At 41.6% G+C, this 18142-nt stretch overlaps 1 protein-coding gene across 1 annotated transcript in view; it reads left to right on the forward strand.

Moving 5' to 3' along the window:
• RBM41 (RNA binding motif protein 41) overlaps nt 1–17932 on the forward strand; it is a 35969-nt gene extending 18037 nt beyond the window's left edge. The window contains exons 5-7 of the mRNA XM_051967737.1: nt 2100–2509; nt 9595–9742; nt 15550–17932. Of these exons, the coding sequence (XP_051823697.1) occupies nt 2100–2509; nt 9595–9742; nt 15550–15716 (725 nt within the window). The 3' untranslated portion in view covers nt 15717–17932. The remainder of the gene's footprint in view (nt 1–2099; nt 2510–9594; nt 9743–15549) is intronic.
• Nucleotides 17933–18142: the final 210 nt, after the last annotated feature.

The raw sequence follows: 18142 nt of genomic DNA on the forward strand, positions 1-18142 counted from the left end.
AGCTTATAATCTGATGGGGAGACCACACACAAGCAATTGTATGCAAAACAAGCTCTAGACAGGACAAATAGACGGTGAATAAAAAGGAGGAAGACACTAGAATGGAAAGGACTTGGGGAAAGCTCCTTGTAGAGGGTAGGATTTGAGTTGAGAATTAAAGCTAGAGGGGTTACTAGTCACATCAGAGGAGGGAGAACATTCCCAACTTTAGGGACAGCCAGAGAGAATGCCCCGGACAGAGAGTAGGGTCATGTTGTTGGACAGCCAGGTGAGCTGTAGGCCTTTGCCTGACGTCCCAGTCTTAATACTTCCAGGTGTGACACCTGAAATCCCAGGTGGGGCAGTTTTAGCCCAGTAAGCTGCCAGTCTTTATTTCCCTTTTATCTTTCAGCTCTTTGACAAAACAAAAAAATATCTTAAAGCTATTTTTTTATTGAACTGAGAGAAAAGTTGGGTTCAGATTTTGGCTTTGCCCACTACTTAGACAAGTAATTTAACATCTCTGAGCCTTGGTTTCTGATGAAATGTTTATGTTTTCAAACCCATAAGCTTATTGTGGAAATCAAGTGAGATAATATAAGTAAAGTGCTTTGTGTCCCCAAAGTACTATATGAATGTAAATCATCGTTTTGTGAGAAAATAATCACTTTTCCTTTAAATATTTCTTCAAAACTTGAATGACTCCATGACCTAATTAAGGTAGGTACTTCTTCCTCTGGTCTAGATTGCAGCTCATCTACACTTTCTCATCTCAAGCAACTCCCATCCATGTCCTCCTGACATAGAGTAGATATTCGTGTCACCAGTGGGCTACCCATTTGTCAGACCAAGCTTTTGCTCCATGCCAGCCCCACCGCCTTTTGGGTCATCCATTCATCTCTTTACTTAGATCTTTTATGCTACTCCCCAATACAGTTCATTGTTCATAATATTCCTTTAAAGCATGTGCTTTGCAAATGTTTTAAATTGGAATTGGATGAAAATTTCTTTAAACATTTTTAATGTTGACTGCATTGCTAATGCTAATTGCTACTATTATCTTGGGGCCAACATTTTTTTCTTGAAGAACCTACTTTCGATTATAGAACCCTAAATAAATGGAAAAATAGAATTTGTATACACATTGACCTAAATCTATTCTAGCCAAATCATCTATACAAATATATAGATATATTTGGACTGATATAACCAAATACGTTTTCAAAATGATACACATAACAATACATATGTATTATCAAGTGAGAAGATATGGAAAAAGTATTTTGCCAACTTTAAAGCACTTTATAGCTATTAGTTGTTATTATTACACGTGTTTATTCATGCACGTATGTGGGGAGGCGGAGGAAGAAGTGGTTCAAAAGTCAGGGTAGTGGTAGGTTTTTAAGCTTACCATGGCACTAAGCCTTTTGGGACACCCTGTATATATCCTTAATTTCCTATTAATTTCCATTTTGAAAAGGATAGTGGAATTACCCAGGCATGGGTTCTGTCAATAAAAAGTTATAATAAAAAAAAAAAAAAGAAAAGGATAGTGGGATGGCACGTGCCATTTAGAAGTGAAAGTCAGTGGGCAAAGGGTGGTGTTCCACCAGATCCAAGAGACTGCCATATGGAAAGCGGTCCATTGCTCGGCCACCTGGCTCCACTGCCTGGGACAGGAGATCTCTTCCTTTGGGAGTTAAGTCAGGAAATAGCCTCATTGCCTGAAATTTTCTCAAAGTTTGATTCGTTAGGCCCTTTTAGGCTGATTTCATCTTCAGTTCCCTGACCTGAAATCTTACCATATGGAAAGACCCATAAATAATTTTGCTTTAAATCGAACACATCTGTTTTGTATAGCAAAGAGACTGATATAACCAAATACGTTTTCAAAATGATACACATAACAAGCAAAGATCTGGATAGAACCAAATACATTTTCAAAATGGCGCACAGAACAATTTTCCTGATTGCCTCCTAGTGCCAGTTATGACAGGCTTTAAAGAGCTGCCCCTCAGCAGAATATCTCCAGAGTCTCAGGACCTGGGCTCATTGGTTGATTTTTGTGATGAACTATAATGGATTCTGAATAACTTTTCTTCCTCTTTGCCTTGATTCAGGTGAATCCCATAAGAGGCTAGAGGCTGAGAAGGACCCCATTAACAATCTGGAGACTGTTTACCAAGAGATGATGGCCAAACCACATCCCGAAGAGGCTCAGCTTATGAGAGGTGAACCCTTTGCTTCCCCCTCATTGGACCCAGATGCATTAGTGGACACTAGTGTCACAGCTAAGAACCTGTCAGTACCTAAGGATCAGGGAAACCAGGCAGCACAGGCTGAGGGGCCTAGCCTCCATGTGGTGAAAGCTATTGAATTTGAGTCTCAGCAGTGTCTTACTGGGCCCAAGAAGGTGACAGAACTAGTGGAGTTTGTCCCAGAAGATGAGATCGAGAGAAACCGTCTGTCAGAGGAGGACATCCGAAAAATTCCCATGTTTGCTTCATACAGTCCTGGAGAGCCGAACAAGGTATAGGCCAAAGCAAGCTTGGCACACGTAGGCTGCGTTCCTTTTTTTGTCTACCGAAACAGGACTGTAGTTAGGTCTTGTAATGAGACGGAAGTCATGACATCATAGCAAATGGGTTGGCCTTCAGCTGGAGGAGCCACACCCTCATCTGTCAGTGAGAGGGCTCCAAGAGATCATGTAGCCTAGCCTCCTGATCCTGGATGCATTCTCCTCTTGAACATCCCCAGGAATAGCTTTGCAGACCGGCTGGCTGCCTTAGGCTCTGCTGACCACCCTTTCTTGATCCTCCCTTGGCCACCCTTGGCATTCTAAGCGTGACCCTCTTGATGAGAATCACTGTCTTAGTCTGTGTTAGAAGCCCCGAGTTTAGGAAATAATTACATCCGGTCCCCTGGGACGAGAGCAGCCACGAGATAGGCAGCCGGCTTTAAAGTGCTAGGGAAATGTGAGTTACTTTTACGAGAAACGATCCCATCTAGTGGACGTAGTAAACAGTAGAGCCACCTGCTATTCGGTTGCTTGGCTGCTGGCTTTGGCAAAGCAGCCCCTTGGCTTTGTCTCTTCAGCGTGGCCTTAATTAGCCAGGTTTCCCGAGGATAGGGAAGAATTTCTTCTCAGGGCAGCTTTGTTGTTATCCGAGGTAACTGGCAATTTAGGTTATAGTGCCTAATGATGAGCTTATCGGCCAGTCAACCAGCAAACATTTATTAGAGCCATCGATGTTCCAGGCACCTTGCCAGGTGCTGGGGATGCGGAGACAAAAGTGAAACGTCTCCTGTCCCCAAGGAGTTCACCTTCTATTGGAAGAGACAACGTACGTACACATAGGAGTAGATACAAAATAAACACAAGGTAACTGTGGGGATGGGAAGGCATTAGTGCCCGGTGGGGGGGGTGGGGGGAAGGAAGGGGAAATCCGGGAAGATCTCCTGCAGGAGGTGCTATATGAATTGTGCCTTTAAGGACAAAAGATTCTGAGAGGTCAAGTTGAAGAGATTATTACTAATCCATATTTCTATTGGGCTTTAAGATATACAAAACATCAAAGGCTTTCTTCACACTGACCCTATGAGGTATAGGTAATACAAGTGTTACCATTTTACAGATGAGAAAACTGAGGCTCACAGAATCTCAGAGTCGGAAGACTCCTTAGATATGCCAGCCTGTGCCTGAAAAGTAGTGGCTTTATCATGTTCCATAGGCCGTGCCTAATTAAAGACATCCAGCGGAAGGGAGGAGGATTTCACTGTTTCATAAAAGACAGCTCCATCTACCTTTGATAACTCTTTATTACTTAGAAATTTTTCTTATTGTTGGATCTCGGAAGTTGGCAACTTCTACCCATTGTTTCTCATTCTGTCCTCTGGGGCCAAGCAGAGCAAGGCTAATCTGTTTTCCATAGGACAGCTCTTCAGATACTCAAAGCCAGTCATGGTCCTGCTAATTCATCTGTTCTCCAGGATAAACATCCCCATCCAGATGACAGGAATTCAAGGCCCTTGACCGGCCCCGTTGCTCTCCTCTGGATGCATTCCAGCTTATTGATTGGTGTCCTTTCTAAAATCACTGCCCTCTAGATCTGGTCTGGGACAGAGCCGGGTACTCTAGGACTACCGCCTCTTATTCCCGGCAACCGTATGTGTCTGTGTGCGGCTTGACTACCATATCCCATGATTATCTCCTGTTGAGCTCGTAGGCCGTTAAAAACCACGGATCTTTTTGAGACCTGCTTTCTAACCAGATCTCCCCCATTTAGTGCTCGTGAAATCGATCTTTTGAAGCCCTGGAAGTTTAATACTTTTCATTTATCCCTCTTAAATCTCTTCTTCTACTTGGCTCCATGTTTTGTTCTAGTTTTCCAGACCTTGCTGGATGCTGAGTTTCATTTAGCGTTTGCTAGCCCTTCCAGCTGGCAATCCTTCGGTGTCACAGAAGGAGCTTTGGAGGTGAGGGGGTGTTAACGCAACATCTTTTCCGAGGACTTCGTTTCTAAAAGATTTTTGCTGTTACTTCTTGCTTATGACTTGAAGGCTTTGTTTGGGACAGATCAGAGAAGTAAATCTCGATGTGGACCTTTCCTAGAGCGTAAGAACATTGGTCCAACTTTATTCACTTCTTTTTCCTAAAAAAGAAAAAGAAAATAACCCACGAGAATGAATTACTTTCACTTAACGATGCTTCGTGCTGAGTACTTGAAAGCTCAGATCCTTTCCTTTACCTCCAGAAATGACTTCAATTAAGTCACAGGATGACATTTTTCCTTTAAGAGCTTACCACACTTCAGTCATTTCAGACAAGTGAGTTCTGGTTTGAGCAAGGAACTAGCTGGCTTAGTGGCTAGAGCACTGACCTCGGAGTCAAGACGTGCCTCGGACACGTAGTAGCTATAGGGCTAGTCACTTAACCTCTCAGTTTCCTCATCTGTAAAATGGGGATAGCAAGGACACCTACCTCACAGGGTTGTTGTGAGGATCAAACGAGGTAACGAAGGTGAAGCACTTAGTTGTTGTTCTCGTTGTTCCTAGAGCTGTACAGATTGAGTGAGTGTGGCCTGCCAACAGTCTGGAGCAATACTCACTTGCAGGCAGGTCTCAGCTACGAATTCTTTGTTCTGCAGCATGTTACATTTTTTGTTTATGTGGAAAATGGAGAATCACCATCATCTGGATGAGAATCCTTCATTATACTGGAAATCTATTTTTCTTACCCCCAAGACTTCAGTTCATTTCAGCAAATGTTGATGATTTACCTCTTGTGCTAAAACTCTAGGAGTGCCAAGCCAAAAAAGGATAATGGTTTGACCTCAAGAGCTTGCATTCTCCTTAGGGAGATTAGGAAGTGGCCACTTAACAGTCTGGGTGGGGAGTAGCTCAAGGCTCACCTTCTATGCAAGATGGCGCCTACAGTGAACCTTGAAAGGAGTGGAAGGATTTTTAATAGGCAGAGAGGAAGAGGTCTGTAACCCTATGCAGAGGCATGACTTAGACTCAATTCAACGAGCATTTCTCAATCGCCTCCATTGTGTCGGGCTCCATGCCAGACACTGGGAACACAAAGACAAAAATGAAACACTCCCTGCCCTCAGTTTATTGGGTGAAAGCAATATATGCTCGATAAGTAAATTCAAAATAGAGTGATTTGGGGGATGTGGGGGAGAGCATTACAAGCAAAGGTCCTGGGAAAAGTCTCGTGCAAAAGGTGGCACTTGAGCTGAGTTCCCAGTGCAAAGGGAGAGAGTGTTCCCCACATGAGGGACTCTCGCCTGTGGAAGGGCGTGGAGGTGGAAGATGGTAGCAGGAAAAATGGAGAATCAGTGTAGGAATATGGGTCAGAGCCAGGTTGTTAAAGGCATTCTAAATGCTCCAATAAAGAGCTTGTATTTTATCCTCCAGAGGATTAAAGGAAGAAGCCACTGAAGCTCCTTGGTGAGGGGAATGGCATGCTCAGGCCTGTACTTTGGGAACACAGTGGTGGAGTAGCATCTTACACAGTTTGGTTTCCAAGGCAGTGTCTATATAGCCAAAAAAACTGGCAAGAAGAATGTTTTCAAGTCCCTGAAGTCATTCAAAACGTCCAACAGAATTGTCTTTAAATCCTTGGAGCTGTGTAAGGGGCTAGCTCTCTTTTTTTTAAGAAACAATCTATATCAGCGTATGGTTCCCCTGAAAAGGTTAAGACACAGGTTGGAGTTTTCCCTGCACCCAGCTAATCTGGTAATGAGGAGTAGAGCATAACCACAGCTTTTACTCGAATAGAAGAAGAAAAAAACCCAGGTAAAAAGGAAGGAGTAGAAAATAATACTCTTCAAAATACTTTGTGCCTTTTAAGTACGATTCTATTAAATCAAACGACCCCAATTCTGGGTCTCTTTCCAACAGCAAGAGAGAGGACATATCGAAGCTAAGGGAAGCACAGCAGGGGCCTGTCAGGAAGGTTGAGGGGGCGCTGTTGCCTTCATCTTTCGTAAGCCTAACGTGCTGGTAATGAATGAAGAGCCTGTGGGGCTAATGAGGAGATTCTAGAGTTGTTCTCATGCTCTGAGAACCCCACAGTAACCGAAGCCAACTAGAGGAAGAGCACATTTCATATCTTTCATCTCATGCTCACCGTTGGGGGCGGCAGGGAGGGGAGGAAATAGACTCACTGAATGGAATGGGGGAAGGAATTGCTTGTGTTTTTTAATTGATTTTTTTTCCTTTTGATTTTGCCAGAGTTAGATGCGCATACGATGGGACTCCATTGTATCACTTTGGCAGCTGTGTGGAGCTTGGATTGGAGAGGGGAGAGACTGGAGACAGGGAGACCAATTAGAAGGCCAATGTCATAGTTCATCGAGGGCCTAGACAATGGGGGTGGTTAGGTTAGGAGAGTAGGGGAAAAAAAGGATGGCCATTAGAGATGTGGAGGTCAAATCAAGACATGACAGATGGTGGAATTTGAAAGAAGGAGAGAAAAAAAGTCCTTAAGCATGACCTCCAAGGGTGCAAACCTGGGTGACTGAACATATAGTGATGCCCTAGCTGAAAAGGAGGAGGTCGGGCAGAGGGAAGAAAGTGGATTTTGAGGAGAAAAATAATGAAATTTGTTTGGGGCGTGTTAAGTTTGATCCGCCTTTGGAAATGTCAGGCAGAAGTCTGGAGCTCAGAAGACAGATGTATAGGCTGGACATTGTATTCTCCCAGCCCCTCCATTAGACCATGAGCTCCTTCAGGGCAGGCAGTTCTTTGCCATTTTTTAATCCCCATAGCTTAGCACAGTGGCTGACACATAGTAAGTGTTTAATAAATGCATACTGTCTTGGCTTGGGAGTCATCTGTCTAGAGGTGATAATTAAACACCACGAGAGCTGTATATGGTCACCAAGAGGAAAGAGAAGAAAAAATAGGCCCAGAGCCTGGGATGTACCTAGGAGTAGGGATTGGGAGTTACATGAAGATCCTGCGAAGGAGAGGCTGAAAGATGTTAATCAGATGGGAGGAGAAATAAAAGAGAGCAGAGCCATGAAAACCGAGCGGAGACGGCAGGTGGCTTTGGAAGGAGTGAGGCTGGTTTAGCAGAAATGTAATATAAACCTGTCATTTTGTTGGGAGAGTTTTAAAATGGAAGCTTCTATTTTATCCTAGAGGTAATAATAATAATGAGCAACCAAAGTTAATTAGAACAGGAGATTGGGATGGTCAGGCCTGTGACTTAGAAATAGAAATCTCTAGCTGGTGCGGAAAATATCACAGAGAGGGGAGAAACGGGAGGCAGAGGCACCACTAAGTGTCTCCAGGTGAGAGCAATAAGGGCATACACCAGAGTAGAGACTGTGAGTGAGGAGAAGAAAGAAGACATGAGAGATGTTGTAAAGGAAGAATCAGCAAGACTTGGCAACTGATCAAGATCCAAGGTGGTGAGCCTGGACACCCGCAACTAAAATGAGGGAAACTGGAGGAGGAATGGGTTTAGGGGAGACACCTGGATTCCATTTTGAACATGTTAAGCTTGATATATCTATTAGACATTGCAGGTAGAGAGCTATCTAACAGGCAAGTGGTAATAGTGAAAATGGAGTTCAGGAGAGAGGTAAGGGCTGGTTATTTAGATTTGGTGGTCCTCTGCATGAAGATAGTATTTGAACCCATGGGAGCTGATGAGATGACCCAAGAAAAATATAGAGAAAGGAAAGAGGAGGGTCCAGGAGATAAAGCTTCAGAGTATAGCCATGCTGAAGGGCTGAATGATGATCCAATAGAAGAGCAGTTAGGTGGCACAGTGGAGAGAGAGTGCCAGGCCTGGAATCAGGAAGACTAATCTTTGGGACTTCAAATCCGGCCTCAGACACTTCCTTGCTATGTGACTCTGAGCAAGTCACTTTCTCCTCAGTTTGCCTCCATTTCCCCATCTGTAAAATGAGCTGGAGAAGGAAATGACAAACTGCTCTAGTAACTCTGTCAAGAAAACCCCAAATGGGGTTAAGAAGAGTTGGAAATAACTGAAAAAACAACTCGATAGCAAAAGGATCAGTTCAAATAGGAAGAGAGTATCTACAAAGAAAATGCGAGAGTCAGAAGCTTTAGAGTTAAAATGATGACTGAGAAATGGCCATTTGATTTAGAAGTTCAGATCTCCGATAACTTTGGAGAGGACAGTTTCAATAGAATGGTAGCATCCAAAGCCGGGTTCCAAGGCTTTTAGGAAGTGAGGTCAGTAGCAGAGCTGATTCATCATTTTTAGGAGTTTAGCTAGAGAGGGAAGAAGACATGCAGGACAGTGCTTTGGGGAAATAATATGATTCTTTCAAGGAGACCTGTAGGCTGCCATGAAAGAGCCGGCAGTTAAGGAGAATCTGAAGGTGAGAGGGGAAATGGGCAAAGATGGCAGGAAATGACGTCAAGAACACAAGAGGGGTTAAGCTTGCTAAGAAGGACCACTCTTCTTTAAGACTAGAGCAAAGGAAGAATTTCCTTGGTGTAGAACAGGAGAGAAAACCGGAGGTGCCCAGAAGTGCTCTAAGGCTCTCGAGGAGAAGAAATTAGAAACAGTCGTTCCATATATCGGGGCCAAAAAAACAACAAAAAAAAGGACTGTGATACAGCCATGAGAGCCCAGTTGAGATTAGATAACACACGTCTGTAATGGTCTCAGCATGGTTATATGACAACTTTTTTTTTTCCTTATAGCTGTTCTTAATACTCTTTTATTAACATCTTTTAAAAATACCACTTCCCAGCAGAAGCATCTCTTGTAATAAGCACATTCGAGCAAACAAATCGGCACATTGGTCGTGTTTGGAAATCTATGCCTGTAGCTCACCACCTCTGCCAAGAGATGGAAGGCATATTTCACTATCAGTTTTCCCTTTATGACCTGTCATGTTGTGGGACTCTCTCCAGCTACCCCCAAGTAAGAATGGAGAAGAAACGGTCTCAAGTTCCCAACTTTTTTAGCCTTTTTGTAGTTGCCGCTCCCTTTTCCATTAGGCTCTTCACTCAAAGTTGAGCCTAGAACACCAGGAAAGTCTGGCTAGTACTAACTATAATGACTAAATTACCTTGTACTTCCTTCATGTAATATTCCTGTTGAACCTGAATTTGATTTAGGTACTGTATTTGAAGAACCTCAGTCCTCGGGTGACTGAGAAGGAACTTGTCTCCTTGTTTGCCCGGTTCCAGGAGAAAAAAGGACCCCCGATTCAATTCCGAGTGTTGACTGGCCGCATGAAGGGCCAGGCCTTCGTCACCTTCCCCAGTAAGTAGCTTCACTCAGTTATCAGTAAGATAACCACTAAATTATAGCATTTTTTTAAACCAAAAGCTACCTACCAACTCTTCTAAGGCAGAAGGACAATTTGCTATTGGAAAACCATCAGATCTTACAAGTATTTACCTTTGAATATTCGAATTTCAACATATAAAATGTTCACAACTACTAATCAGTTATCCTTTCTGAGTCTCTTGTACCTTCCCTTTTTGACCGTTCCTTCCCACGATTTTCCTTCAGATGTAGTCAGCCTGAGCCTGCTCTGGTGCTTCTTCCTTCCCTTCATTTATGTCCTAGCTCTCCCCAGATCTCTTTGAACAGTTTTTGCAGCTATTCCCTCACTGTTTACCATTTTGATTAGTTCCAATTTTTGGCAATAACAATGCTGCTACAAAAATCGTTGAATGTACAAGATTTGTTTTTGTTTTTTGAATGGGAGAATTCAGGCCAGGTATATTCTTGATATCAGTAAAGGAATATCATTATTTTAGTAATTTTTACAACTCACTGCCAGATTGCCCTCCAAAAAGATTTCACCATTTTGCAAAATCTAGACACAAATGGATTTTGTTTCTAAGTGTCCCTGTAAGCACTGACACTTGCTGCTGCTTTTGAACTTTTTTGCATTTTGATAAGAATGGAGATTAACTTTCAAGTGTTGTTTTTTTTTTTCCAAAAATAATTTTTTTTTCCCCATTTGTAAATTGTTTTTATTCTTTGGTTTTTGTTTTGCTTTTATTTTCTTTTTCAACTTATTTTTTTTTTTTATTTTTAACATTCATTTAAAAATTTTCTTTATTTCTATATCAATTATACATGTGAAATCAGTTCAGTCTTTGAATATTCATTCACTAAGGACTAAGTTTTTGCTCTTGATTATTTTTATCAGTGCTTAATAAATTTTAGAGATTTACTTTGTCATCCTGGGCAATTCACTTAATGCTTCAGGCAGCTCTTAGATTTGTTTGTCATAAAGCAGGTGCTGACTTGCATTGAACTTTTCCATATACCTAATGAAATTGCAAGTCCAGTAGTACCTTTCTTCCCCCCCCCCCCCTTTTTTTTGCCATATTTTCTTTGGTTTTATAGAGATGTTGCATTTTATAGAGTCAGTTGCATTTACCTTGTTCCAAATAATTTCCTCTATTTACTTAATAGATAAAAATATACTTCCCTATCACAATTAAGCTTAACATATCACTCAATAGTTTTAAGTGGCTGTAATTTAGTGTTGTAGAGTGAGGTGTAGATATAGTTTTGTTATTTTTATGTATCACTATCTTTTGTAATAAATAGCTCATATGTTGATTGACAGTATATGTGGCTTTCTGCCTCTGTAAGCCACCACTTCTCTAGGAGAGAAGAGGGAAATATGGTTCATCAGAATCAAGATTGGTCATTAGATGAATCTATTGCTGTTTTTTTCTTTTATATTATGATCATTGTATAGATTGCTCTTAGTTGTCTTGTCTTCACGTATCATTTTATATAAGTTCCATTCTAGTTTCTCTGAATTCCTCCTATACATCATTTCTAATTATTCAATAATATTCCATTATATTCATCATAATTTGTTCAGCCATTTCCCAGTCGATTGACATCCTTTGTTTCCAGTATTTTGCTACCACAAAAGGTACTATTATAAATCTTTTGCTATATATGAAACTTTCCCTTTTTCCCTTGTCTTCCTTGAGAAAATATATGCGAATAATAGCACTTGTGTCAAAGGGTTTAATTTTAATTACTTTTCTCAAATAATTCCATATTGTTTTCCAGAATAGAGATATCCCAATTTCTGACCATTTCCCTTAACTAAATTAAATAATGAATCTTTTCCAAAGTTCTTATTTTGTTTACGTGTGCATGTGTATGTCTGTAGCTATATATTAGGCACTAACTTTTTATACATATTTGCTTTAATATCTGGGATCTGCATTCTGTTCTATCGATCTATATTTTGTCCATTTTTGGATGGTTTTGATTACTATTTTATAATGTTTTAAAATTTGGAAGTACAAGTCTATCTTTAGCATGTATTTTTTTTTCAGAGTGCCCTTTGACATTTTTAGCTTACTTTTCCTTATTAATTTTGTTATTATTTTATCTAATTCTATAAAGAAATTTTTTTGGTATCTTCTTGGGTATTACATTAAATTTGTAGATTAATTTAGGTAGTATTGACATTTTTACTTAGTTACTCTGACCCATCTGTAAACATGAAACATCCCTCCTTTTATTCAGATCTTCCTTTGTTTTTCACTACAGCCTTGTCATTCCCTTTTTAGAAAGGTCATATTTATATCTAGATTCATCAGTTCCCAAGCCCTTAATTTTTGTTGTAAATTGAGTTTCTTTTTTAATAATGTTTTCTTGATTTTTACAAATTATCTTTGTGAATTTATCTTGCATCCAGCTGATTTATGAAACTTACTAGTTTAAGTCATTTTTTGTTTGGATGGTTGGTTTTTCTAGGTAGACTATCATGTCATTTGCAAATAACAGTATTTTGATTTTATTGCAGCATTAATCTTCTAATATTTTTTCCTATCTTACTACAATGGCTTTCATTTCTAATACTACATCAAATAAAAGTAGTGAAAGTACTATGGTTTTGTACCTGCTTTTCTGGAAATATTTCAAATATTTCTCAGTTACTAAAAGAAAGAACCAACATTATATGCCTCAGCTTCATCTTTTTTATTGTGTTGAGGTAAATAAATTTTCTATTCCTATTCATTTTAATTTTTTAAAAACTGGGATTGGAATTTTGGGTTGTTTTCAGAAGGCTTTTATGGCATCTGGTGATAAGAACATAATTTGTTTTTCATTTTTTAATGTATTAGATCAATTCTTCAGTGGATGATCTGTGATCATCTGTATTCATTAGGAAAATGGGTCTGTAATTTTATTTTTTGTTTTGGATTTCAAATCAGTACCATATTTGCCTCATAGAAGGAATTGGATAATGTTCATCTTTGTCTATATTTAGGAATAGTCTACGTAATAAAGGGATTATTCATTCTTTGAAGGTTCATCTAAGAACCCTTCTGGACCAGATGCCTTTCTGCTGGGTAATTCGTATTGCTTGCTTTGAGTTTGGTCTTTTTAAGTAATAAATTTCCTGATGTGTAAGTGTTGGCAGTTTATATTTTTGCAAATAATCTCCATTTCATTAAAGTTCTCTCGTTTGTTTGTAGTAACTGCACGAATTTTGTTGATTTGTGTTTTCTCTCCCTTTTTGATTGTTTTGCTAAGGTTTGTCTCTTTGTTTTTGCTTTTTGGAGTTTTTTTGGTCTTAAAAAACAGCCACATGATCTTGGGCAAGTCACTTAACCTCTCTTGACCTTGATTTCCTCATTTGTTAAATGAGGGAGTTAGATTAGATTATCCAAGATCCTTTCTAGCCCTAAATCCATGTTCCTATTGTGATTTTCATTTTTCTTTTCTATTTTTTTTTTCTGCTAAACAATTTCTTTCTAATGCCATTCAGCTTTGGGTTCTTGGTTCTTCTGCTAAATCATGAATCAATACTCATTGGTCTTTAAAAGAAGCATACAGCAAAATTTATTTTGATGCTTCTTTTATTTTTCTTTCTGTGTTTCCCTCCTTCTCTTTGGGTCATCTTACTGCTGTGCTCCCCCTTATACACACCCCATTCCTGCCTCTAAACAATGAAGCATCATTTGAGCCTACCATTCCTTCTGTCTTCTCATTCACTTAGTGGTAACTCCTCTTTTTCAAGTTTCTAGTGATCTTTGTCTTTTTAACTAGGCAGTTGGGGTCAAGTGGCTTGCCCAGGGTCACACAGCCAATAAATGTTAAATGTCTGAGGCTAGATTTGAACTCAGCTTCTCCTGACTCTAGTACTGGTGCTCTATATCCACTGCTCTATCTAGCTGCCCCAACGAGTGATCTCTTAATGGCCAAATCTGATGGTCTTTTTTCAGTCTTTATCCCTCTTGACCCAGAGCTCATCAGCATTGGGTACTTTTGATTATTCTTTCTCTTCTTGGTTTTTATGACCCCACTCCCATTTCATCCACTCACGTGACCATTCTTTCTCAGACTCCTTTGCTGGATCATCGTCCATATCCCGTCCCCTAATTGTGAATATTACCTATATACCTTCTTCTCTCTCATTTTCTCTCTTGGTCGATCGACTTCCATGGGTTTAATGATCTCCGTGTAAATGATTTCCCAGATTCAACTGTATGTCCTATAGGCAATTCAAGCTCAGCATGTCTCACACCAAACTCTATCTTTTCTCCAAAATCCAGCCTTCTTTTGGACTTTACTATTTCCATCAAGGGTTCCACCATCCTCCCAGTCACTTAGATGTGGATCTTCATTGTTACCCTTGACTTCTCACTTGCAACTCTGCATCCAGTCAAGTGGAAAGGGCTGCGGATTCTCCGTCCACGATATCTCTCTTAGCTTTTCCTTTCTCTCTGCTCAGATTGTCACCACCCCGGTCCAGGCCCTCATTACCTCTTGCCTAGACTATTATGAGAGCTGGCTAATTTCTCTTCCCATCTCAGGTCTCTACTCTCCATTCCATCCTCCCTCTGGCTGCCAAAGTGATCTCCCTGCAGGATAGGTCTGACTCTATCATTCCTCTGCTCCATAAGCCTCAGAGGCCAACTTCTTGGGTCAGTACTGAAAGCCTTTCATAATCTGGCTTTAACGTGCCTTTCAGCCTTCTTATATAATCTATGCCTCTTGAGATCCCTCGTGTCCTTCCAAGCTCAACCTAAGTCAATCGCCACTTCCTTCAGGAGACCTCATCTCCTTCGCTGCTAGGGCTACTCCACTTACCCCCATGACCCAGATGTATTCATTTGGCATATATTTAGTATATACTTAAATGTGCACTCCATGGTGTTTCTCTCCATAGAATGTAAGCTCCTTGAGGGCAGGGACTATCCGGTTTTTGTCTCTGTATCCCAAGTGCCTAGCTTAATAAGTGCTTGATGGATTGTTTGCTGTGCCTTTTGTTTTGCTGGATTTTTGGTCATAAATTGATGTATGTCTCTGGCTCTGAAATTTGGATTAGCCATCGAAGAAAGCAACATACAAAGAGCAAGGTATATATGGGTGATGAGGGAATGGAAGGTGGTTAAGAAACGGTGTATAGTTGTGATGGTTGACAAAGTTTGCAGCTTCCAAGGGCTCCGGCATCCCTTCAACCTTTGGTTTGAGGAACACTTTTTAGGAAATGCAGATGCATGTCGGATGCGTTTTTTTTGTTTTGTTTTATTGCATTTGCTTAAGTAACCGATTTCTACGCAGAATTCGTTCTGGCTTAGAGTTCTCCTCTGATGAACCGTTCGCATCGATTTCTCCTTTTGTATACTCAAATGCATCTGTGATTTCATCGATGTGGATATTCCCTTCAACAGTGCAGATTGCAACCCACCTATGCCCGCCTGTCCATGTCTTCCCAGAAGTTCATCGCAGGAGGTCCATCCACTGTGTGCTAGGAGCCTTCCTCGATCTCTCTTGATGTTTCGAAGATGCTAATGGAATACGTGGGCCTTTTATTTTTCCTTTCACCACATGAAGGGCCCATCTTTCCGTCTGATGCCTTTCTTTGACTCCTTTTGTACTGACAGAAAAATTGGAGAGGACCACAAGCTTCCAGTTACATTGAGATGCTGGCAAGTTTTATTATCAGAAGGAGCCAGCTAGCCTTGAGGCCTGATATTCCACCCTGCTATAAACTCCCCCGATCCAGTTCAGTCCATGGAATCAAGTTGTTGAGCCCTTAGTAAATTCACTTTTATTTTCTCTTATAGATATGGAGATGGCCCAGCAGGCATTGCTGCTGGTGAATGGATACAACCTACTGGGGAAAACACTGGTGATAGAGTTTGGAAAGAACAAAACGCAGATGTCGAGGCTTCAGTCAGCTTCTCCCATCCCGTGTGCAACAGATAGGATGACAGAACGTGATGGGAGCTAAAAGAGAAATGGACCAGGGTCCTTAATGTGTTCTCACTTGTATTTGCAACTCACTTCTAGGGTCTGTATATAAAGAACCATCTCATAGGAGAGAGCGATTAGAAAGCACCTAAGAGTCCTTTTCAAGTGTTCATTATGGTAATTTTTGGAAACATTTCCCTCAGTGAGAGACCATGTGGGATAGAGGAGACACTGAGAATAAAGTTTGCCTTCCCCACCCCCCACCCCCCATCCCTAGGCTAAGATAGAGTAGTCATCAGATTGTTTCTGTTTGCTCTTCCTATGTTTTCCACTGTCTTACAGAGGCTGACAAAACTTGCCAGCCTGTCTCCTATTACTCACAAGGGAAGGGCATCGGTCTCACCACGTCTCACCTCCTCTAATCCCCCCCCTACCCCAGCCAGTTCTCTAGGAGTGCAGGAGAGCAGCCAGCTCCAAAGTGTATTTAATTTGTATAGCTTGTCTTCCAGCTAAACTATATGCTTCTTAAGGGCAGGGATCATGTCTTACATTTCCTTGTCTTCCCCTTAGTGTCTAGCACAGTGCCCTGTACATAGTAGGTACTATGGGTATTAAACATTCGTGAGTGGTCGATTCCATAAAACACGAGAGGCCATTAGAGCATCACCCTGGGAACCTTTTCCCTTAAAAGGCCTCTACTCTTTGGGACCCTGTTCCCCAGAAGTTTCTCGCTTAGCTTTGCCCGGTGACCCGGCTTCCTCTTAATTTGGCAAGCCTGCTCCGTTGGGGCTGATTGAAGACACAGACATCCTGGGCAGACTTTGAATTTCTCTGAGAGCCCGCTGGCCCCGACACAACTCTCCCACTCCATAGGGTAGGCCTTCTTCCAGTCTGTGTTCAGACAGCTTGTCTCCTTTGTTCAGAGTAGACCTTTAGGATACTTTCCACATCCAGGGCCTGTCTCACAGTGTATCCCATACTCCCTTGTCCAGGGCCAGATCAGCTTTCACAAAAGCAGATTCCAAACAGTCCTCGGGGACTCAGGGAAGGGCGAGAGTAGTGTTGGTGGTTGTGGCCAGTCCAGAAACCTCGAGGAAGGGAAGCAGCACATGGGCCTGTCCCTAGTCTCCCAGCTCCTACTTGCTCTGTCCTCCTGCTAGAACACTTGCCTGCCTAGATGAACTAGCTCTTCCTCCAGGACCAAACAGTCTCCCACGCCCCAATATATCTCATTTCCCCGATGATTTTTTCCTCCCTCAGTGTCCTGGGAACAGTTAATTTGGAGCCAAAATGGATAGCACCCTGGGGAAGGAGGGAAAAGGGAATTTGTGACCAAGAGAATTTGGGAAGCAAAGAAAGTTTTCATAAACGATGGGCACAGATAAGACTCATCAAATCATGGCTATATGTATACTATTTTGTGATGTACCAACACAACTGTACCGTGGCGTGGGCAGATACTTGTTTGTGTATTAGGCTTGGTACATTATGTGAATGTGTGTCCATGAGTGTTTGTATATCCGTGGAGAGGTGTTAGAGGGGTGTGTATTTTGTTCCTTTTGTTCCCCGGCTGGGATCAAGGGCCCCTGCTCACTTTGCTCCTGGAAGCACCCGCAATTTAGCGAGTGCTATTCCATGTTCAAGAGAAGTGACTCTTCCCAGAGGGGTGCTTTCTAGTGTTTTCCCATCTTTCTGTTCCAAGAACTCTTAGCTAGTTATTCCTCTCTTCCCTTCTCCACTGTCTCAGCAATGTCCTGTGTGTCACAGATATTAGAACATATTAGAGAAATAGGGATATGTAGAGAAACAGTTTTCTTGAAACTTAGTTACAACACACAAATAAAGAATATATGATCAGTAGTTGGGTCCGACAATCCGAGGGGCCCCATCACAGTGAGCAAGAGTTTGTCACCTTTGCATTGGGCTTCTGTTCTCTGACCGGCTTAAGGAGATGTGACTAGACAGCGGTTTGAGTGAAAAAGATCTTGGACGGATTAGTTCAGGGAGTGACCAGTGATGACTTCAGAGGCCTAACAGTGAAGCACACCTCCAATCTCTGCAGGGAGGTGGCCTGGAGATGCAGGCTGAGGCATACGCTTGCAGACACGGCCGATATGTTGATTTGTTTTGCTTGACTGTACTTATTTGTTACGAAGGAAGGTTCCATTGGGGGTCGTGGGTGGGGGGAAGTCATTGAGAAGTGACAATGATGTTAAAAAAAAAAAGATTCAATAAAGCATTTAAAAAGAAAAGAAACGATCTTGATATTTTAGTGAACTGCAAACTCAGTATGAGCTGTGGGACATGGCCACCCAAAACGGGACTAGTATTGGAGATGCAAGCAGTGTCCCCTGGGGGGAACGGACATTCTTTTGTACTGATCCCTGGGATCGTGTCCAGTTGTGGGTGCCTTCGGAAAGGCTAGGAGGGAGGACAGTGGGCCACCAAGATGGAGGGTACTCGGGC

Source organism: Antechinus flavipes, chromosome X (genome assembly GCF_016432865.1).
Source record: "Antechinus flavipes isolate AdamAnt ecotype Samford, QLD, Australia chromosome X, AdamAnt_v2, whole genome shotgun sequence".
Taxonomy (NCBI): Eukaryota; Metazoa; Chordata; class Mammalia; order Dasyuromorphia; family Dasyuridae; genus Antechinus; species Antechinus flavipes.